This window comes from Orcinus orca, chromosome 4, assembly GCF_937001465.1.
Source record: "Orcinus orca chromosome 4, mOrcOrc1.1, whole genome shotgun sequence".
Lineage (NCBI taxonomy): Eukaryota > Metazoa > Chordata > Mammalia > Artiodactyla > Delphinidae > Orcinus > Orcinus orca.
In genome coordinates, this window is record NC_064562.1 from 140,950,085 (window position 1) to 140,974,426 (window position 24,342).

Sequence of the window (24,342 nt, forward strand, 5' to 3'; positions counted from 1 at the left end):
AAAGCAAACAACCTGATTTAAAAAAGGGCTGAAAAACTGAATAGACATTTTTCCTAAGAGGACATGCAGGTGGCCAACAGGCACATGAAAAGATGCTCAGCATTGCTAATCAAGGAAATGTAAATCAAAACCACAATGAGGGCTTCCCTGGTGGGTCAGTGGTAGAGTCCACCTGCCGATGCAGGGGACACAGGTTTGTGCCCTGGCCCGGGAAGATCCCACATGCTGCAGAGCGGCTGGGCCCGTGAGCCATGGCTGCTGAGCCTGCACGTCCGGAGCCTGTGCTCCGCTATGGAAGAGGCCACAGCAGTGAGAGGCCCGTGTACCGCCAAAAAAAAACAAACAAACCACAATGAAATACTACCTCACACCTGTCGGGATGGCTGTCATCCAAAAGAACACAAATAACAGATGTTGGCGAGGGTGTGGAGAAAGGGAACCCTCCTACATTGTCGGTGGGAATGTAAATTGGTGGAGCCACTGTGGAAAGCAGTATGGAGGTTTCTCAAAAAACTAAAAGTAGAACCACCATATGACCTGGCAATTCCAGTCCTGGGTATATATCTAAAAAGACAAAACACTAATTTAAAATAAAGACACATGTACCCCAATGTTCATAGCAGCATTATTTACAATTGCCAAAGTATGGAAACAACCTAAGTGTGTATCAACAGATGAATGGATAAAGAAGATGTGGTATATATAGATATACAATGGAATACTACTCAGCCATAAAAAAGGAACAAAATTTTGCCATTTTCAGCAACATGGATGGACTTGAAGGACATTATACTAAGTGAAATAAATCAGAGAAAGACAGATACCCTATGATCTCACTTATATGTGGAATCTAAAAAATACAAACTGGTGAATATAGCAGGAAAGAAACAGACTCACAGATATAACGAACAAACTAGTGGTTACCAGTGGGGAGAGGGAAGGTGGGAGAGGGATTATGAGGTTAGGGGATTAAGAGGTACAAACTATTATGTGTAAAATAAGCTACAAGGGTATATTGTACAACATGGGGAGTATAGCCAATATTTTACAATAACTATAAATGGGGTATAACATTTAAAAATTGTGAATCACTATATTGTACACCTACAACTTATATACTATTGTACATCAACTATACTTCAATTGAAAAAAGAGAAAATTATCACTCTGATCTCATAAATACATTAGATGGGTTTTACTCTACTGTCTTATTGATACTTGGGCCAATTATCAGTTTATTGACTTTTAGCTCCAAATCCACCTTTCATTGCTTTGTTCTGTGATAATAGAGTTGGACTCTTTTTTTAAAATACTATTTTTTCATTTGTTTATTATTTTTGGCTGCATCGGATCTTAGTTGCGGCACACGGGATCTTTCGTTGCGGCGCATGGGCTCTTCATTGAGGTGTGCAGGCTTCTCTCTAGTTGTGCCATGTGGGTTTTCTCTCTCTAGTTGTGGCGCACAGGCTCCAGAGTGCATGGGCTCTGTAGTTGTGGCGCGCAGGCTCCAGAGCTCATGGGCTCTGTAGTTTGTGGCACATGGGCTCTCTAGTCGAGGTGAGCAGGCTCAGTGGTTGTGGCGTGCGGGCTTAGTTGCTCCGTGGCATGTGGAATCTTCCCAGACCAGGGATTGAAGCTGCAGTTCCAGTCCCCTGCATTGGAAAGCAGATCCTTTACCACTGGACCACCAGGGAAGTCCCTGGAGTTGGACTCTTAACTGTCTTGTTTGCCAGGTGGTTGAGCTTTGTCAGTACTCTAGTTGCTACTGAAGTTGGTCGTTGTTTCTAGGCCTTTTCTATTGAAAGAGCTTGGAAATTTTTTTAAGGAAAATTATGTTACAAATTTATATTGATAGTTTTTGTTCAAATTTAGGATTACAGATTTTAATTTTAATTTGTTAGATTTTATATTTGTACGACGTTTTACTTATGTGAAAAAAATATCATTCCTAAGCACAGTAACAGAATTGTTTATCCTATGATATAGTAGCTTCAGAATAACAATAATATAAAATAATATTACTATAAATACTAAAAGAAGCTTACTTTTAAAAAAATTCTTTAAATTTTTAAGCTTTGAAATTTTAAAAACTTTATACTTTTAAACTTTTTTTTTTTTAACATTCTTAGGGTATTCCACTAAGGATGTTTAGTCTAATTACAAGATTTTTTGTGTTGTTTAATTTGAGTAAATTAAAATTGATAATTTATGCTCCTCACCACATCATAGAATTAAAGTCCCAAGAGATGTATTTTATTTAATTAATTAATTTACTTAAATTCCCGGGATCTACTTTTAACTTTCTTTTTTTTTTTTTTTTTTTTTGCGGTATGTGGGCCTCTCACTGTTGTGGCCTCTCCCGTTGCGGAGCACAGGCTCCGGACGCGCAGGCTCAGCAGCCATGGCTCATAAGTCTAGCCACTCCGCGGCATGTGGGATCCTCCCGGACCGGGGCACGAACCCGTGTTCCCTGCATCGGCAGGCAGACTCTCAACCACTGCGCCACCAGGGAAGCCCTACTTTTAACTTTTTAATAAATTCTGCCATACAATACAGTTTTAAAATTCAGTGACTCAAAGTGATTTAAAGTTATTATTGAAGTCAGAGTTAGTGTGTGTAGTTTTTTCATGATAAAAGAAGTGACCACATTTTAAATAAACGAAGATTTCATGTTAGCATCTTTGTTCAGTTTGGCACCTTGGACTATACCCTATGAGAACTATTAAAGAGATATGCAGGGCTTCCCTGGTGGCGCAGTGGTTGAGAGTCGGCCTGCCGATGCAGGGGACGCGGGTTCGTGCCCCGGTCCGGGAAGATCCCACATGCCGTGGAGCGGCTGGACCCGTGAGCCATGGCCGCTGAGCCTGTGCGTCCGGAGCCTGTGCTCCGCAACGGGAGAGGCCACAACAGTGAGACGCCCGCGTACCAAAAAAAAAAAAGAAGAGAGATATGCAAAGTCTTGGAATAAAGTACAGATTACACTCTCGTCCCCTGATAATCTCAATAATTTTTATTGTTAACTGGGCAGATATACTGCTCTGTGCAAAGGGAAAAAAGATAGTATCCCATTTTCAAAAGGAAAGAAGCATGGAGGATATGGTTCACAGCTACAAAAATACATATGATTCATTTGAAAATGGAGCCTTCTTAAAGACAGTGATCTGGTCAACCATCAGCACCTTCCATTGCCAATAAGTAAATATTCTCCCGTATGCACAGTTCAGATTGCATCATATCTACCACTCTTCATTTTACTCATTTTACTTAATATCATCCCATGGGCATCATTCCCAAGTTAAGTCCCAAAGAGATAAATTTAACAATGCATAAAAGTAACAGAGAATTAGAGGGAAGAGGGACTTCCCTGCTGGTGCAGTAGTTAAGAATCTACCTGCCAATGCAGGGGACACGGGTTCGATCCCTGGTCCGGAAAGATCCCACATGCTGCAGAGCAACTAAGCCCGTGCACCACAACTACTGAGCCTGCGCTGTAGAGCCCATGAGCCACAACTACTAAAGTCTGTGCGCCTAGAGCCCTTGCTCCTCAACAAGAGAAGCCACTGCAACGAGAAGCCTGCACACCGCAATGAAGAGTATCCCCCACTCACCGCAACTAGAGAAAGCCCTCGCGCAACAACGAAGACCCAGTGCAGCCAAAAATAAATAAATATTTTAAAAAATTAGAGGGAAGGGGCGTGGGGAGATACAAACTACTATGTATAAAATACATAAGCAACAAGGATATATTGCATAGTACATGGGAATATAGTCATTGTTTTGTAATAACTTTAAATGGAGTATAATCCATAAAAATATTGAATTATGTTGTATGCCTGAAATGAATATAATATTGTAAATCAACTATACTTCTATTTTAAAAAGTCAATATGAAAAAAGATTAACATCAGTAGAAAAAGTAGTTGACAAAACATAAACTGGAGCTTCACATAGAGGAAAACTGTATGGCTGGTAAATATGAAAAGATATTATACTCTACTTTGCTGCGATTTGCCAGTTAAAACCATGGTGACATATTATAACCCAGCAGTTTCACTTCAAGAGATACTGTTGCAAATGTTTACCAAAAAGAACATTTATAGCAATATTGTTCATAATATTAAAAAAAAGAAAACTAAAAAAATACCCATTTATAGTAGAATATAATATGTGGCATATTCATAGAAAGGAAAAATATGCAGCAGTGGAAAATGAAAGAACTAAAGCTACATGTGACAAAATGGGTTAATCATAAAAGTAGAGGATGTATCAATTTAATGCCATCATATAAAATTCATGGATACATGCATAGCCTGTAGAAACCATGAAGAGCAAGGGGAGGTAAAAATAAAAATTAATGTAGTGTTTAATGCCTGAGAAAAGGGAGGAATCCCATTTAGAAAGTCTGCAAATGGGTTTGCCTGAATCTGTAATTTATGTATTAGCATAGTTGGTGGATTTGTGAGTACCAACTCCATGTTTCTTTTTTTTTTTTTTTTAACACCTTTATTGGAGTATAATTGCTTTACAATGGTATGTTAGTTTCAGCTTCACAACAAAATGAATCAGTTATATATATACATATATTCCCATATCTCTTCCCGCTTGCGTCTCCCTCCCTCCCACCCTCCCTATCCCACCCCTCCAGGCGGTCACAAAGCACCGAGCTGATCTCCCTGTGCTATGCGGCTGCTTCCCACTAGCTATCTACCTTACGTTTGGTAGTGTATATATGTCCATGCCTCTTTATCGCTTTGTCACCGTTTACCCTTCCCCCTCCCCATAGCCTCAAGTCCATTCTCTAGTAAGTCTGTGTCTTTATTCCTGTTTCACCCCTAGGTTTTTCATGACATTTTTTTTTTAATTCCATATATATGTGTTAACATACAGTATTTGTCTCTCTCTTTCTGACTTACTTCACTCTGTATGACAGACTCTAGGTCTATCCACCTCATTACAAATAGCTCAATTTCGTCTCTTTTTATGGCTGAGTAATATTCCATTGTATATATGTGCCACATCTTCTTTATCCATTCATCCGATGATGGACACTTAGGTTGTTTCCATCTCTGGGCTATTGTAAATAGAGCTGCAATGAACATTTTGGTACATGACTCTTTTTGAATTATGGTTTTCTCAGGGTATATGCCCAGTAGTGGGATTGCTGGGTCGTATGGTAGTTCTATTTGTAGCTTTTTAAGGAACCTCCATACTGTTCTCCACAGTGGCTGTATCAATTTACATTCCCACCAACAGTGTAAGAGGGTTCCCTTTTCTCCACACCCTCTCCAGCATTTATTGTTTCTAGATTTTTTGATGATGGCCATTCTGACTGGTGTGAGATGATATCTCATTGTAGTTTTGATTTGCATTTCTCTAATGATTAGTGATGTTGAGCATTCTTTCATGTGTTTGTTGGCACTCTGTATATCTTCTTTGGCATGTTTCTTTTAAATATTGTCTTCCTGGGTTATAAGTGATTAAGCTCTTTAAGTAAAGTCTCAGATATTTACCAAAAGATTTTTTTTAATACAGTGTTTTTAGAAAGCTTAATTTTTTTCCATACTTAATTTCTTGTTCTCATTTTCATTTCTAAATCAACTGTATTTTTAAATCTATATATACATTTATTAATCTTCATGTGCTATAATCTCCAATTTAAAAAAATATGAACAGAAAGAATAAGCAAAAATTAAGAATAGAAATCAGTATATTGCTATGATAAGAAATGTTGAATAGATTAACTTTCAGTTATGAAGACAATTATAGATTAGATTTAAAGAATATTCAGCTCTGTGCTGTTGGTATGTCATAAGTATACAGAAAGATTGAAAGGCAAAAGGATGCAAAGTGCTATAAAACAGCGATGGTAATAAAAAGAACTGCTATTGCTATTACAAAATAGAATTTAAAGCAAACAAAAAAAGTGTTTGTTTTCACTGTCTTTAATATCTATCTTCCTGTTTATCCCCTATACCCGATTCAAACAGGCTTTTGCCCCTCACACCCCAAATCAGCTTTTGATAGTGCCTCTAGAGATCTCTGTGTTTAAGAGGGGTCATATCAATCATCATCTTCCCCAACAGCATTGGATCAATCATTCTCTGTCTTGAAACACATTCTTCCTATACACTATTTACTTAGTTCTCATTGTACTTCAGGGAGTCTTATTTGCTGGTTCTTCCCCATTTCCCCAAGCTTTGGATGCTTTAGCACCTAGTCTTCAAGTCCCTTCTCTTTCTGATCCTAAATAACTCCTCAGGTAATAGTATTTAGTTTCATGGTTTTAAATAGAATCCTTATACCAATGAGTGTCAAATTTATGTGTACAGACTCCATCCTATATTCCATATAAATAACCAACTGTGTAGTCAACAGTTTCACTTGGATATTTTATAAACATGTCAAACTTTGTATGTTCAAAATCCAAAGTCTGAATTACCACACCTTTCCAAGGACTTCTCCTCCCAGACTTCTACATCTCTATAAATGTTAACTGCATCTTTCTAGTTGTACGGGTAAAAAAAAATCTTGATGTTATCTTTGATCCCTTTCTTTTTCAACTTCTATTTCTTATTCCTTCTTATTCCTTTATATCAATTGCCCTTTAAAATATATTCAGAACCTAACTACTTCTTACCTTCTCTACTTCTATCACCCTGGCAAAAGCCACCATCATTTTACCACTGGTTAATTATAATAACTCCTAATCTGTCTCTTTCCTTTCATTCCACCTTACAAGGATCCAGAGTTATCTTCTTTCTTTATTTTCTTTAAAAAAAATAAAGTATAATTTATATTCAGTAAATTTCACACTTGTTGGATATACAGTTTTGGGAATTTTGATAGATGCACTCATGTAACTACCACCTACTCAAATTATAGCACAGTTCCATTACTCCCCACAAATTCTCCCATGCTTGTTTGTAGTCAACCTCATGCCTAGCCTTTGGCAGCCTCTTTTCTACTCCTATAGTTTTGCCTTTACCAGAATATCATATGAATGGGATTTTATAGAGTGTAGCCCTTTGAGTCTGACTTCTTTCACTTAATGCATTTGAGATTCATCCATATTTTTGTGTGTTATTTGTTCCTTTTTACTGGTAAGTAATATTCTGTTACATGGATGTAAGCATTAGTTGAAGAACGTGTGGGTTGTTTTTAGTGTTGGTGATTATGAATAAAGATGCTATAAATATTTGCTTATATGTTTAGATGAGACTATAAGTCTTCATTTCACTTGGGTAAATACTTAGTGGGATTGCTGGGTCATGTGGTAAGTATATGTTTAACTTTATAAGAAACTTTCTAATGGTTTTCCAAAGTGGCTGTGTCATTTTGCATTCCCGTCAGCAATGTATGAGGATTCCAGTAGCTCCACGTCCTCACGAGCACTTAGTATCGTAAGTTTTAAAAAAAATTTGCCATTCTAATAGGTATGTATTAGTACCTCATTGTGACTAAACATGCTGAGCATCTTTTCATGTGGTTATTTGCCATCAGTATATCTTTGGTAAAGTGACTGCTCAAATATTTTGACTTTTTTTGAGTTTTCTTACTGACCTTTGAGAGCTATTTATTCTGGTTCAAGTCTTTATTACATATGTAATTTGCACATATCTTCTCCCAATCTAGAGATTATCTTTTCATTTTCTTAAGAGGACCTTTTGGTAGTTCCCTGGTGGTCTAGTAGTTAGGATACCATGCTTTCACTGCCATTGCCTGGGTTCAGTCCCTGGTTGGGAAACTGAGATCCTGCAAGCCACGTGGCATGGCCAAAAATTAAAAAAAGAGTGCCTTTTGAAGAGTAGAACTTTTTTTTTTTCCATGCTGCACGGCTTGCGGGATACTGATGTGAACTTCTTATTTTTAATGATGTGCAATTTAAAATTTTTTTTGTGGATTATGCTTTTGGTGTCTAGTGTCTAGGTAAGAAATCTCTGCTTAATCCAAAATCCAAAGATTTTCTTTTTCTTTTTTTTTTTGAGCAGAGAAAGGTTTATTGCAGGGCCATGCAAGGAGAACAGTGGCTTGTGCTCAAAAGCCCAAACTTCCTTATGGTTTTCAGGGAAAAGTTTTTATAGGCAGAATTTGGGGTGAGGGCTGCTGGGTTTGGGACTTTCTTCTGACTGGTTGGTGGTGAGGTAACAGGGCAGTGTTCTAGGACTCTTGTGCTGAGCCTGAAGTTACCGTCTTCCACCTGGGTGGGACCTTAGTTCCTGTAGAAGAACTCAACAATATATTGTTTTGTTTTTTAAAGTGTGCTTACACTAAAATACACACTTTATTTATTTATTTAGTTTTTATTTTTGGCTGTGCTGGGTCTTCGTTGCTGCATGTGGGCTTTCTCTAGTTGTGGCGAGCGGGGGCTACTCTTCTTTGCGGTGCGCAGGCTTCTCATTGTGGTGGCTTCTCCTGTTGTGGAGCACGGGCTCTAGGCACGTGGGCTCAGTAGTTGTGGCTCGCAGGCTCTAGAGTGCAGGCTCAGTTGTTGTGGCTCAGGGGCTTAGTTGCTCCGCGGCACACGGGATCTTCCCAGACCAGGGCTTGGACCCGTGTCCCCTGCATTTGCACGCGGATTCTTAACCACTGCACCACCAGGAAAGTCCTGATATATTGTTATGTATATTCTTTAAGGAGAAACCAGGACCTTGCCCCATTCTGCACTATTGTTTCTTGATGCTCCTCCTTTGTTTCTGCATTCCCTCACTTGATTAGCAGCTGCTTGAATCTGCCCTTTGGAACTGTGGGAGGGTCTAGGAGGCTGAATGAAGCCTATTTCCTATATACAAGAAATGGGGGACACAAAGAATTTGTACCTGGGAGGGCCCCATAGGGTTCTGCCCAATTTCAGTCCCCCCTTTTGTTTGCTACTCTTCAATCTTGAGAAAGCGTGTTGGACAAGAAAGGGAATAACATTTTGGACAGAGAGCTTAATCATACACTTGGCAGAGGAACTTGGTTTTAGGGGACTCGATTTCAATCCCCACTCCTGTTTCAACCTTCCTCAAATCTTTCAGGGAATGAGGTGACAACCACTCTAGCTACTTCCTCCTGAAATGGGGTGTAGTCCTGCCTTGATTTGGGGAATGGACACCGAGTTGGAAATATTCCGCTGTTCCAAGTCCTGGATCTGAGTCTTGTCTGATTAAGATCTCAATCCCTTGGTCTTCCATTTTCGTGCAACAGACCCAATTAGAAGTAGGATGAGTGACAGCCCAAACTTTAATAGATAAAATAGATCTCATTCCCTGAGGAATTCAGGAGAATAAGCCTGAAAACCAGTCTGGACCTGACATTTAGAGGGAGACTTGTAGCCAGGTAGCCAGTTGTCTAATTTTATTTATTTGTTTGCTTGTTTGTTTATTTATTTATTTATCAGCTGTGTTGGGTCTTAGTTGCGGCACATGGGATCTTTCATTGCAGTGCACGGGCTTCTTGTTGCGGTGTGCCAGCTTTCTCTCTTGTTATGGCACGTGGGCTACAGAGTGCACACGCTCATTAGTTCCAGTGCTCTGGCTCTCTAGTTGTGGTGTGCAGGATCCAGAGCACATGGGCTCTGTAGTTGTAGCACGTGGGCTCCCTAGTTGTGGTATGTGGGCTCAGTAGTTGCGGCACATAGGCTTAGTTGTCCCGCAGCATGTGGGATCTTAGCTGCCCAACCAGGGATCAAACCTGGGTCCCCTGCATTGCAAAATGGATTCTTAACCACTGGATCACCAGGGAAGTCCCCTGGTTGTCTAATTTTATACAAGTAGGTTTTAACTTCTTATGTGGCATTTACGTATATGTAACAGGAGCTATTGGCCACAAAGATTTTCTGTTAGAGGCTTTATAGTTTTAGCTTTTACATAATTCAGGTTTCTATTCAATTTTGAGTTAATTGGTTTTTTTTTCTTTTTTTTCTTTTTGGTATATGATATAAGTATGGATATGGATATCCAGTGATTTCAGCACCATTTGTTGGAAAGTTTATTCTTTCTCCATTGAACTGCCTTTTGATCTTTGACAAAAACCAATTAACTATATGTGTATAGATTTTGGACTCTATATTCTGTTCATCTTGTCTCTATGTTTATCCCTTTGCCACTAGCACAACTTGATAACTATAATCTTAAAATCAGTATATGTCCTCCACCTTTTTTCTTTTTTTAAAAAAATGTCTATTCTAGTTTACTTGCCTTTTTTTTTTTGCCTTATTATGTCCATGTTTTTTTTGTTTTGTTTTTTTCTAATATCTTTATTGGAGTATAATTGCTTTACAATGGTGTGTTAGTTTCTGCTTTATAACAAAGTGAATCAGTTATACATATACACATGTTCCCATATCTCTTCCCTCTTCTGTCTCCCTCCCTCCTACCCTCCCTATCCCACCCCTCTAGGTGGTCAAAAAGCACCGAGCTGATCTCCCTGTGCTATGCGGCTGCTTCCCACTAGCTACCTATTTTACGTTTGGTAGTGTATATATGTCCATGCCACTCTCTCACTTTGTCACAGCTTACCCTTCCCCCTCCCTATATCCTCAAGTCCATTCTCTAGTAGGTCTGTGTCTTTATTCCTGTCTTACCCCTAGGTTCTTCATTACATTTTTTTCCTTAAATTACATATATATGTGTTAGCATATGGTATTTGTCTTTTTCTGACTTACTTCACTGTGTATGACAGACTCTAGGTCCATCCACCTCATTACAAATAGCTCAATTTTGTTTCTTTTTATGGCTGAGTAATATTCCATTGTATATATGTGCCTTGCTCACTAAACTTAATCATTTCTAGCTTTTGATTTAAAGTGAGAGATGCATGACTCTTCCTTTCACTTGAACACTTAGAAGCCTTTGTGGATTATTAATTGGCCTAATTTCAATATTTTTGTGTCTCTGGGAATAGGGAGCCCCAGGGAGAGGGAAAGAGATGAGGGAACAGTTGGTTGATGGAGCAGTCAGAATATACCCATTATCAATTGTTTACTGTCTTATATGGGTTTTGTTCATGGTGCCCCCCAAATAATTACAATAGTAGCATCAAAGATAACTGGTCACAGATTACTGTAACAAATATAATAATGGAGAAGTTTGAAATATTGTGATAATTACCAAAATGTGACACAGAGACATGAATGAGCAAATGCTGTTGGAAAGTGGCACCAGTAGATTTGCTGGATGTAAAGTTGCCATAAACCTTTAATCTGTAGGGAATTCCCTGGCGATCTAGTGGTTAGGATTCCATGCTTCCATTGCAGGGAGCACAGTTTTGATCCCTGGTCAGGGAACTAAGATCTCACATGCCACATGGCCAAACAACAACAACAACAAAACACCTTTCTCTTTGTAAAAACAAAAACAAAAACGCAATGTCTTCGCATTGCAATAAAGCAAAGCACAATAAAACAAGGTATCTCAGTAACTCTTCTTTCACTCCTGGTATTTGTAATTTGTGCTACCTTTCTTTTTTTCTCTGATCAATCTGGCTGGAGCTATATCAATTGATCGATTTGATAAATTTTCTCTCTTTAAAATTTTATTTATTTTTATCTTTGGCTGTGCTGGGTCTTCGTTGCTGCATGCGGGCTTGCTGTAGTTGCGGCGAGCAGGGGCTACTCTTCGTTGCGGTGCATGGGCTTCTCATTACGGTGGCTTCTCTGCATGGGGTCTAGGCATGCAGGCTTCATAGTTGTAGCTCATGGGCGCTAGAGCGCAGGCTCAGTAGTTGTGGTGCATGGGCTTAGTTGCTCCACAGCATGTGGGATAGTCCCAGACCAGGGCTCGAACCCGTGTCCCCTGCATTGGCAGGCAGATTCTTAACCACTGAGCCACCAGGGAAGTTCACTGATACATTTTCTAAAGAAGATTTGTTTTCATTGATCTACCTTATTATTTCTCCCAGTAGTATTATTTTCTGCTCTAATTTTTATTTTTCCTTTTTTGTTCTCCTGGTTTGGGTTTATTTTGCTTCTCCTTTTCTGGTTTCATAAGGTAGAAGCTTAGATAATTTATTTGAGAAATTTCTTCTTTTCTATTATAAGAATTTATTGCTACAAATTTTTAAGCACTATTTTAGGTGCATCTCACAAATTTCAATGTATTGTTTTTTCATTTTTATTCAATTCTAAATATTTTCTAATTTCTTTGTATTTTTCTTTGACCCATCAGTTATTTGGAAGTCATTTTGTTTAATTTCTAAATATTTGGGTATTTGCCTGATATGTTATTTTTTTAAAAAATATTTATTTATTTAGGCTGCCCTGGATCCTAGTTGTGGCACTCCGGATCTTCGTTGTGGCCTGTGGGCTTCTTAGTTGCGGCATGCGAACTCTTAGTTGGGGCATGTGGACTTCTGAGTTTGGCATGCGAACTCTTTAGCTGTGGCACGCATGCAGGTTATAGTTCCCTGGCCAGGGATCGAACCCGGACCCCCTGCACTGGGAGCGCAGCGTCGTACCCACTGGACCACCAGGGAAGTCCCCCTGATATCTTATTTTTTAAGAGGGAAGTTTACATTAGTCATTTGAGACTTTTCTAATATAAGCATTTAATCCTATATGCTTTCCTTTAAGCACTATTTTAACTTCATTTCACAGATTTTGGTGTGTTGTGTTTTAATTTTCATTTTTTCAAAATATTCTCTAACTCCTCTTGAAACTTCCTCTTTGATCCATGAACATTTTGAACATGTTGTTTAATTTTCAAGTGATTGGAAATTTTCCTATTATATTTTTGTTATTGGTCTTATTGATATATAGTGTCATTCCATTATGGTCAGAGAACATACTTTGCATGATTCAGTTCTTTTAAATTTGTCAAGGTCTAATTTATGACACACAGTATTGTCTGTCTTAGTGAATGTTCCATGTGCTTTGACAAGAATATTTATTCTGCTGTGGTTTTATTGTTTTTTGTTTTTTGTTTTGCGGTACGCGGGCCTCTCACTGCTGTGGCCCCTCCCGTCACGGAGCACAGGCTCCGGACGTGCAGGCCCAGCGGCCATGGCTCACGGGCGCAGCCGCTCCGCGGCATGTGGGATCTTCCCGGACCGGGGCACGAACCCGTGTCCCCTGCATCGGCAGGCGGACTCTCAACCAGTGTGCCACCAGGGAAGCCCTATTCTGCTGTTTTTGAGTGGAGTATCTACAAATTCTTATTAGGGTCAGTTAGTTGATTGTGTTTGTAAGTTTTATTCCCTTGCTAATTTTCTTTTGGCTACTAGCTCTATTAGTGAGAGAAAAGTGTCTAAGTCTCCAACTGTAATGGCAGATTTGTCTGTTTTTCCTTTAATTTCTGTCACTTTTTTCTTCATTTATTTTGAAGCTCTTTTTACTAGGTGTACTACACCCTTAGGTTTATTGTGTCTTCTTAGGATTTGACCTTTATATCAGTTTATACTGCCTTCTTTATTCCTGTTCATTTTATTTGCTCTGAAATCTCGTTTATCTAATTTTGATATAGCCATTCCAGCTTTTTCTTGATTACTCTTTGTATGGTATGTGGTGTGTCTTTTTTCATCCCTTTACTTTTAAGCTACTTATTTCATTATATTTGAAGTGAGCTTGTTATAGACAGCATATAGACTGGTCTTTTTGTTAAATTCAGACTGAAAATCTGTCTTTTAATTGGTGTGTTTAGATTGTTTACATTTAATGTAATTATTGCTATGTTTGGATTCAGATTTTGTTCCTTTGTTTCCCTTTCTCTGCCCTGTTTGGGTTACAGTTGACCCTTGAACATCTAGGGGGTTATGGGTGCTGACCCCCCCACATAGTCAAAAATACTGCTATCTCTCCCTCAAAAACAAGGAATTGATAAATGACTCACCCAAGGATAAGAAGCTGAAACAGTTTGAATAGAATCAGGACTCAAACCCTAGTTCTTTTGATTCTACATACTGTGATCTCTAATTGAACACAAACTTTTCCCACACTTAGTTAATTTAAAGATCTTTAAAATGAAAATACATGTCCTATATTTATTGAAAAAAAAATCTGCTTATAAGCTGACCTGCAAAATTTAACCCCATGTTGTTCAAGGGAAAACTGTCTATGTAATTTTTTTAATTACATTTTAATTTATCTAGGGTGAGTTTGGCCATATATGCCTTTTTTGTGTAATTATTTTTTTAGTAGTTCCTCTAGGGATTAGGTTGCTCTAGATACACTTAACTTTTCATTTTATTTAGAATCAATATTTTACTACTTCAATAGGAACATAGAAATTTTACTTACATATAAGTTTCTTTGTGGTATAGTCTTGAAAATAAATTGAAAATCCTATCAGTGTTATATTTTTTACTTTTAACTATCAAGTATGTTTTAAAGAACTTAAAAGGATAATAGTCTATTATCTATATTATACTTTTACCATTCTCTTGCTCTTCCTGTATTTATGATGTTCCAAGTTTCTTTCTGATATCCTTTTCTTCTGAGGTACTTTCTTTAGCAATTCTTTGAGAGAAATTCTGCTGACTATGGTTTATTTACCTTAGTTTTCCTTCATCTGATGATGGTGTGTTTATTTCACCTTCATTCCCAAAGGATGTTTCCTTAGATACAGAATTCTGGAATGACAGTTCTTTTCTTTCAGCACTTAAAACTGTCAGGCTACTTCTTTCTGTCCTCCATAGTTTCTGATTTAAAAATTTTGTAGTAATTCAGATTGTTCCCTTACTTGTATTGAGTTCTTTTTCTCTAGCTACTTTCAAGAATTTTTATTTGTCTTAAGTTTTTAGCAATTAGAGTGTGATGTGTCTGACCATGGATTTCTCTGGATTAATCCTTGATGGGCTTCTCTCTGTTTCTTGAATGTGTAGGTTCATGCCTTTAGCCAAACTAGGAAAGTTTTAAACTATTATTTCTTCAAAAATTTTTTTGGTTCTGCATTTTCTCTCCTCTCAAGGACGTATTGTTGTTCCACAGATTCCTGAGGCTTGATTAGTTTTTTTCCAATTGTTTTTTTGCTCTGTCGTTCAGATTGGATAAATGTTATTGATTCTGGATGCTTTTACTACTTCTCCTTATCACCTGTTGGAAGAAGTTTAATTGTGATTGTCTTGATGTGATTTTCTTCCAGGCTTATTGAGTTTTTTTTTTAATCTACGTGTTTACATATTTTTAATCAACTTTGGAAAAATTTTTAGCCATATTTTAAATTAACAGTTTAAATTTTTAAAAATTAATAATTTTTAATGTACTTTTAAGTCTTTCGTTTAAGATTCCAGTTACATGTATATTAATCTACTTGAAGTCACATAGCTCACTAATGCCTTCTTTTTTTTCAGTCTTTTTTCAGTCTTTTTTTCCTCTGTGTTTTGTTTTGGGCAATTTCTACTCCTATGCTTTCAGGTTAATTAGTCTTTTATTCTGCAGTGTCTAATCTATTTTTAAACCCATCTGGTGTATTTTTGAAAAATCTCAGCTGTTGTATTTTTCTTCTCTAGAAGTTGGATTGGATTCTTTTTTTTATTGTCTGTATCTCTTTTTGATGTGTTCATACTTTCCTCTACCTTATCGAATACATGAAATATAGTTATAATGACTTTTTGCAGGCAAAGTGTAAATCCAGTTTCAGTGGTTGGCAAATTTATTAACCCATAGGCCCAAACTGGCCTGCCATGGTCTAATTTGGCCATACCCTTCATTTACATATAGTCTATAGCTGTACTACAATGGCAGGGTTGAGTAGTTTTAACAGAGACTTTATGACCTGAAAAGTGAAAAAAAATTACTATCTGGCATTTACAGAAAAATATTTGCTGAGTCCTCCTTCAGTGACATTTACATAAAAAAATAGAATGTCAGTCCTCGTGTAGCATTTTTTATTATCAGTCTTCAGTGAACACCAACAGCATAATATTAAGTTCTGTTTTGTTTTTTTTTTTTTAAAGGAAATTCTTATTTATTTATTTATTTATTTATTTATTTATTTATTTATTTATTTATTTATGGCTGTGTTGCGTCTTCGTTTCTGTGCGAGGGCTTTCTCCAGTTGTGGCAAGCGGGGGCCACGCTTCATCGCGGTGCGCGGGCCTCTCACTATTGCGGCCTCTCTTGTTGTGGAGCACGGGCTCCAGACGCGCAGGCTCAGTAGTTGTGGCTCACGGGCCTAGTTGCTCTGCGGCATGTGGGATCTTCCCAGACCAGGGCTTGAACCTGTGTCCCCTGCATTGGCAGGCAGATTCTCAACCACTGCACCACCAGGGAAGCCCAAGTTCTGTTTTTATAAAGGCAATTCCTGTCTATAAAGACGATGGGGACCGTGGATAAGGTTCATATGGTCCAGGTATGCAGGTGTGCAATGATTTGGTGGAATAACATTTGGAAAATCTTAAGTAGCAAAATAGTTAGCACACCCCCCTCAGTCCAGTGGTTCTTAAACTTTGGCAAGTATCAGATTCACCTGGAAAGCTTGTTAAATCAAGGAACTCTGTACCCAGAGTTTCTTGATTTAGTAAGTTGAGGTAAGACCTGAGAATATGCATTTTTAACAAGTTCCCAGATTATCCTGATTATCCTGTACCACTGGTTGGGACTACACTTTGAAAATCAGTGCTTTAGCCTAATCCTCTGAAATATCAGTCTTCTCTGATAAACTTTTAGCAGAAACTGTATGGTAGTCAATCACAATTGAGGTTCCCTGAAGAGCAGATGGCCTGGTCTTTTGTGTTTTAAAGCTTTTTTGAGGTATAATTTACATAAAATTAACTCACTTTAAATGTATAGTTTGATTAATTTCAGTAAATTTGTATAGTTGTACACCAGTTCCACAATTCAGTTTTTAAATTCCATCACAATAAAAGTTCCCCCACGATCATTTGCAGTCAATTTCAGCACTCAGTTTCAGTCTGAGGTAACCAGTGACCTGCTTTCTGTCTGTACGTTTTTGCACTTCCTAGAAATTTCATGTAAATGGAATCATATGATATGTAGTCAATGTGTCTGGCTTCTTTCAATTAATATAATATTTTTGAGATTAATCTATGTTGTTGCTTATATTTGTACTTCACTCCTTTTTGTGAGGTAGTGTTCTATAGCATGGACATACTTCATTTGGTTTATCCATTTGGAAGTTGATGGATATTTGGATTTTTTGGTTTTGGTTTTGGCTATTATGAAAAATGCTATTTTGAACATTCATGTACAAGAGATGGCCCATGATTTTGATAAAAAGAAGTTATATCTAGATGATATTCATGTATCATCCCAGGCTTATATTTGATAAAGAACAACTTCAGGGACTTCCCTGGTGGCACAGTGGTTAAGACTTTGTGCTCCCAATGCAGGGAGCCCAGTCTCCATCCCTGATCTGGTAACTAGATCACACATTCATGCTGCAACTAAGAGTTCACATGCCACAACTAAGTGTTCACATGCCACAACTAAGGAGCCCTTGAGCCGCAACTAAGGAGCCCACCTGCTGCAACTAAGACCCAATGCAACCAAAAAAAAATTTTTTAATGTATTCTTATCTCCTAACTACCTATTTTTCTAGTAATTTAATTTTTATATCTACTATATTTTATGTACTTGAAATTGTGTTAACTATTTTTGATACTTTTTTGTCAAAATATTATCATTTTTTAATATTTATTTATTTAGTTATTTTGGCTGTGCCAGGTCTTAGTTGTGGCAGGCAGGCTTCTTAGTTGTGGCATGCATGTGGGATCTAGTTCCCTGACCAGGGACTGAACAAGAGCCCCCTCCTTTGGGAGCGCAGAGTCTTACCCACTGGACCACCAGGGAAGTCCCTGTCAAAATATAAATTGGTATATGGTACGCTATGCAAATTTTGTAAAATGTTTCTTTTGAGATAACAAAAGTACTCTATAGATCTTAGTCATCACAAAATTGGTATATCTGGACTCTTCTTGGTGGGTAAAATTCACACTGAATTAAACCTGGAATAAAATAAATATAAAACTGAAATAAAATGTAACTTTTTAATATGGAAATGTTCAGATAAAAATAAAAGCAGAGAAAACTGTCTAATGGACCCCCATGTACCCATCTCACCTAATTTCAACAATTGTTAATAGTTTGACATTCTTTTTTCATCTGTACCTTGTTCCTCATCTGTTTCTGGTATTGCATATCGAATCTCAAACACCATATTATTTATTCTGTAAATATTTCATTGTATATTGCAAATTTATATATATATATATAAATTTTCATGGTACCATTATTTCACATAAAATTAGAAATAATTCCTTAATATCATCTACTACCCAGTTTATGTTTGTTGTTCCTGATTGTCTGAAATATATCTTTTTCTAATTTGTTGTTTGAATCAGGACCAAGCAAGATGCACACGTTGCATTTGATTGATAAGACCATTAAGTCACTTTTAATCTATAATCATTCCTCTTCTCTTGTTTTTCCATGACAATGATTTGTTGAAGAAAGTGATTACTTTGTCATGCAATTTCTTATTATCTAGATTTATCTGATTGTATCTTCACATCATATGTCCCTTTATCTCCTCTATTTCCTGTGAACTGGTATTTAGATATAGAACAGTTAGTATATTCAGGATTTTTATATTTCTGATAGCAAGACTATTTCTTAGGAGGAGTTGTTTACTTCCCATTGCATCATATGATGTCTTTCAGGCTCACTTTTAGTGATGTTATGACTGGTCATTGGGTTTAGATGCTATCTGTCTGATCCATTCATCATAAAGTTTCCCTTTACCTTTTTTTTTTTTAAAGGCTTTTTTTCTAGAGCAGTTTTAGGCTCATAGCAAAATTAAGAGGAAGGTACAGATTTCCCATTTACTCCCTGATCCCAATTTGCATAGCTATCACCCCTCTGGTGAAAGATGTTGCCTCTTTATAGCAACATCCCACATCAGAGTGGTACATTTGTTACAATTGATGAGCCTACACTGACACACTGTAGTCACCAAAAGTCCATAGTTCCATTAGCGTTTACTCCTGGCGTACATTCTACAGGTTTGTATAAATGTATAATGAGATGTAGCCATCATTATAGTACCAAACATAGTATTTTCACAGCCCTAAAAATCCTGTGTTCCACCTGTTCATCTCTCCCTCCCCTCAACCCCTAGAAACAACTGGTCTTTTTATCATCTCCATAGTTTTCCTTTTCCAGAACATTGAATAGTTGGAATCACCCAGTGTGTAGCCTTTTCAGATTGGATCCCTTCACTTAGTAATAGGCTTTTAAGGTTCCTTCATGTCTTTTCATGGTTTGATAGCTCGTTTCTTTTTACCACTGAATAATGTTCCATCATCTGGGTATGTGACAGTTTATTTATCCATTCAGCTACTGAAGGCTATCCCGGTAGCTTCCAAGTTTTGGCAGTTATGAATAAAGCTGCTTTAAACATCCATGAGCAGGTTTTTGTGTGGACATAAGTTTTCAGCTCCTTTGGGTAAGTACCAAGGAGGGCAACTGCTAGATTGTATGGTAAGAGTATGTTTAGTTTTGTAAGAAACTTCCAAACTGTCTTCCAAGGTGGCTGTACCATTTTACATTCCTACCACCAATGAATGAGAGTTCCTGTTACTCCACATTCTCACCAGCATGTATTAGTGTTGTCAGTGTTCTGGATTTTGGCCAATCTGATAGGTGTGTAGTAGAATCTCATTGTCGTCTTACTTTGCAATTCCCTGGTGATATCTAACGTGGAGTATCTTCATGTGTTATTTGCCATTTGTATTTCTTCTTTGGTGAAGTGTCTGTTAGGTCTTTGGCCCATTTTCTAATCAGGTTTTGTTTTGTTTTGTTTTTTTAATTGATGAGTTTTAAAAGTTCTTTGTATATCTTGGATAATAGTCCTTTATCAGATGTGTCTTTTGCAAATACTTTCTGCCATTCTGTGGCTTGTCTTTTCGTTCTCTTGACAGTGTTGTTCGCAAAGCGTAAGGTTTTCATTTTAATTAAGTCAGTATATCAGTTATTTCTTTCATGGCTCGTGAAATCTCTCCTCAGCGTTTTACCAAATGCTTTTAGCAGCTACTGATGAATATTCTCCTGGTCCTCTATTTCATTAGAGTTGCAAAATATTCACCTTCCAATTCTATTATTTCTTCTGTATTTCTTAACCTAGAATTCTATAAGGAAGAATTTTTTTTTTATAAATTCTTTGTTTACTCTGGAATTCAATTTTTACAAGAAAGGAAGGATAAATTCTTGTTTATTTCTTTGTATTCAATTTATTATTTTCAGAATAATGAGTTGGTGCCCTAGCAACCCAGAGATATGATTAAGTTTTAAAGTATCATTATGAACTCTCATGGGGTTTATTTATTTGATGTGCTTAATCCAGTTCAGTCATTGTTTTCACTGGTGATGTCCCCTGAAGTTTGCTGCTATGTTTTCATGAACTATGCTTATATTTTCATTTTTAACTTCATTGCTTTCTGGCTCAAAATTTCCTAGGCTCGTATAATACTTTGTGCTTCAGACTGTTTTTTTGTTTGTTTGTTTGTTTGTTTTTTTTAAGGAGACTGGATCAGTGGGAAATGGAATTTAGAGACCATAATCTAGATGCTAGGAAGCTTACTTACTGGGTTGTTACCGCTCCTAGATCTTTGAATATTTCTTTTACAAGGGCACTGGATTTACCATAATTTTCATTGTATGCTCCTACTTTTAACTCCTGAGATTATATATCTTTTTGCTATACAGAAAAACAGCATTAACACAATTCAGTTAAGTTTATCAGTCATTGGGTGGGGATATACTTTTTTCTAGTCACAGTTGTACAGCCTGGTATACATGTTAGATTTTGGCCCTTGCTTTCAGGGAAGCACTGAGACTTACTGATAGCATTTAATGGAATGATATGTAAGAAAATAAATTTTAATTTAATAAATCTAAAAATAAATGGATAAAATGCAGAGGTGGTACAAAAGAAGAACTGATTAATTCTGTTGGCAGATGTTTAAGGAATGCTATGCATTCCCAGGGAAAGTAACATGCTGGGTATTAAAGGAAGGATATGAGTCTAACTGGGTGTAAAAAGATGAAGGAAAGGGACTTTTAGATAGAGGAAAAAGCGTATGAAAAGATATGAAGCCAGAAAACAGGAACAACAAGTAGGTTGCTATTTGGGGCACCAAGATTGAAGTGGAGAATGACAATAGATGAGGCAAAATCAGGAAAGTATTATATGCCATGATAAAGAGCCTATACTTCTCCTATAGGCAACAGGGAAATGCTGAAAATTTTTAAGTAGAAATGTGAAATGACCTAATTTGCTCCTCAGAATAATCATTCTGGCAATAGTAAAGAAAATGGATTAGGAGGGAAAATAGTACTTGGCATATAGTAGTAGGTACTCAATAATATCTGTCAGGTGAACAAAAGGTTATTGTATGAATCAAAAGAAGTTGATAAGTCTGAAGAAAAACCACATAGAATTAGAGCCTGCATTTTTGACAGTACTACTTGATTCATCTGCTTGCTTACTTAGTATTTTATCTTAAGATTTTCACAAACTAAGTAAAACAACCCAATAGAAAAATAGTCAAAAGGATATAAATGGCAAGCTCTGAAAGGGAAAACTGAGTGATGACTATATGAAAATATGCTCAACTTCTCTAATAACCAAAGAAATGCAAATACCTTTTAAATCCCATGAGGTGGAAAAATATTTAAAAGTTTACACAAAACCCAGCCTTGAGCAGGATGTTAAAGTGTTGGGATATTTACAAGCTGCTGCTGGAAGTATAAATTGGTGAAACCACTGTAGAAAGCAGGTTGACAATCAGTATTTAGTAAGTCAGAAGATGCACATGCCATTTGACTCAGCATTTCCATTTCAGTTATAAACCCTAGAGAAATGCTCACACCTATATAAAGATACATGTTCAACAATGTTCATTGCAGCATTATTGATTATACCAAAACTTTGAAAGTAACACAGATGTCTTCAGGAGAATGAATAAATTTTGATATGTGTATAACAGTATGATATTCTGCAGTGAAAATGAATAAGCCAAAGCCATATGAATAGACCTGAATAATTGTCACAAACAAAATACTGACTGAAAAAGCCTGCAAAATAATAATATAGTGGGATGCCACTTATATAAAGTTAATTATGCAAAATAATATTATTATATATATACAATAATAGATAAAAATACCAAATTTAAGAGCCTGGTTATCTTTGAGGAGGAAAAGCAAAATGGGATTAGGAAAGGTTACACAGTGGTCTTTAGCATATTTTTCTTTTAAAAAAAAGTCAGAAATAAAGCAAAATTAAAATTTAATTGGGTAGGTGATGTGTAGACAAGTGGTTTTAAAAAATTCTTTCTTATATATTTGAAATATTTCTGATGAAAAAATCCTCTGAGAGTAGAGAATTTCAGAATTATCCTTGTTCCCAAAGTAAAATATTTTTCTAGCACCTAAATCCTTTTAACAGCTTTTTATTTTGCAGATTTGACTGATGAATTAGCTCAGAAGTTGTTTGATGTTTCAGAAATGTCTTCGGCAACAATGGCCCGTTCATTACCCACGGTAGTTCCAGAATCTCCTAGAATTTATCCTGCAAGGACACCCAAAACACCTCGAACACCTAGATTACAAGATCCAAACAAAACACCAAGATTTTATCCTGTTGTTAAAGAACCCAAAGCCATTGATGTAAAGGTACACAAAACACCAGGAATATAAAGCCTGCCGTTTGTATACTTCAACATTACAAAATGATACTTTTTTAGTTTCTATAACAATAAAAATAATGTATATTTTAGACTGCAAGAATTCATTTAAAAATGGTATTTTACCATAGCGATGTCTTCTCAGGTTAAGGAATAACTTCTAACAATGGATAGTGTTAATTAAAGACAATCAGAAGGTGTAATGAGGAATCATTCTAAGTTGTATTTTTTTTAATCCTTGTGTTGAAACCTAGCAAAGGGTCTTGTGAAGTTTTGTAACTTGTATGTGACATATTTGAGTTTTGTGACTTCATATGATTTCATAATGTGTCACCCACCATATGAAAATGTTTGAGTTGGTTTACAGTCAGAGGGTTTTTTTAATTTACTTGTGAGGTTCACACTACAGAAGGTAATTGGAACGTTTGACTTCTTTTTCCTTAGAGTCCAAGAAAGAGAAAAACAAGACATAGTACAAATCCCCCTCTAGAGTGTCATGTTGGTTGGGTAATGGATTCCAGAGATCATGGGCCAAGAACATCCTCTGTCAGGTACCGTATTTGTCAAATATTGCTTTGTTCTTGATTTTAAATTTGTTGAAAACAGTTACTAGTTAGATATTTGGGAACATTTAAGAATTAATATGTTAGCAAATTAATAGAACAACAAAATAGTAAAAAGAAGCCAAAGAAGGGGAAATAAATGGGACCGTTTTACAATAAGTATATTAAGGAATAATTCAGTAGGACAGGTTTTTGTTTTTTTTTCCTTTTAAAGTAATTTTCACAAATGTGTACTCTTCGATTAAAAACATTTAGGTCGGGCTTCCCTGGTGGCGCAGTGGTTGGGAGTCCGCCTGCCGATGCAGGGGACACGGGTTCGTGCCCCGGTCCGGGAAGATCCCACATGCCGCGGAGCGGCTGGGCCCGTGAGCCATGGCCGCTGAGCCTGTGCGTCTGGAACCTGTGCTCCGCAACAGGAGAGGACACAACAGTGACAGGCCCGCGTACCGCAAAAAAAAAAAAAAATTTAGATATATTAAAGTTATTATCTTTGGAAAGATTCCATATTTTTCATAGCATAGTAGGTTCTTAGTTAATGTGCTAAACAATCTACTCAAAACTACGTAAAGGATATGGAAATAAAACACATTAATATTTTGGAATTTTTCCTTTGGGGGAAATAATTTAGATTAGCTAGTTATTAGCAGTAAGTGGTTTGTCTTTTAGTTTTTAATTTAAAAAAGAAAGAGTATTATTTACCTCAGTGAAAACCTAACCTATCTTGTGTTTGTATAAATATTTTCAGAATAATTATCTGATCAGCTTTCTAATTGGAAAATGAACTTTAGGAAAAAGTGTTTTTTGACTGGTTAAGGGAAGGATTAGTTAGTTTCATTCAAAGAAAAGCTAGAGAGTGTATCATGATCTGAAAATCTCCAAGTATGTCTTTGCAGGGATGTTAATTTGTTTCTTTTACATTTTGTTCTCATTAGATATATTTTCCTTAAAAGATAAACTGTGTATATGTTCTTCTTGCACACCTATTGTATACGAATAGTTATTTTGTATTCTAAGTCATTTTGAGAGTTTTTTTCTTTTATTTATTTATTTTTATCAGAGCAGTATATTTAGAGATCAGTAGATAATGGTGAAAAATGTTGCACTGATATGTAGCAGGGAACAAGGCAGGTACAGTCCCTGCCTTTCTGGAGTTTAATTC

At 36.7% G+C, this 24,342-nt stretch overlaps 1 protein-coding gene and 1 long non-coding RNA gene across 8 annotated transcripts in view; one reads left to right on the plus strand and one right to left on the minus strand.

The window, feature by feature from the left end:
* LOC125964314 (uncharacterized) overlaps positions 1-22,842 on the minus strand; it is a 47,307-nt gene extending 24,465 nt beyond the window's left edge. The window contains exon 1 of one of the 2 annotated variants that reach the window (XR_007477226.1): positions 14,468-14,521. This is a non-coding gene — a long non-coding RNA (uncharacterized LOC125964314). Of the gene's footprint in view, positions 1-14,467; positions 14,522-22,746 lie in introns of those variants that run through there. The other variant, XR_007477227.1, reaches the window with a different exon arrangement.
* LARP1B (La ribonucleoprotein 1B) overlaps positions 1-24,342 on the plus strand; it is a 135,274-nt gene that overhangs the window by 76,544 nt on the left and 34,388 nt on the right. For 4 of the 6 annotated variants that reach the window (XM_049709465.1, XM_033419410.2, XM_033419411.2 and 1 more), the window contains 2 exons: positions 22,383-22,609; positions 23,065-23,171. In XM_049709465.1, coding sequence (XP_049565422.1) covers positions 22,383-22,609; positions 23,065-23,171 — 334 coding nt within the window. The remainder of the gene's footprint in view (positions 1-22,382; positions 22,610-23,064; positions 23,172-24,342) is intronic. The other 2 variants (XM_033419409.2, XM_033419416.2) reach the window with 1 other exon arrangement.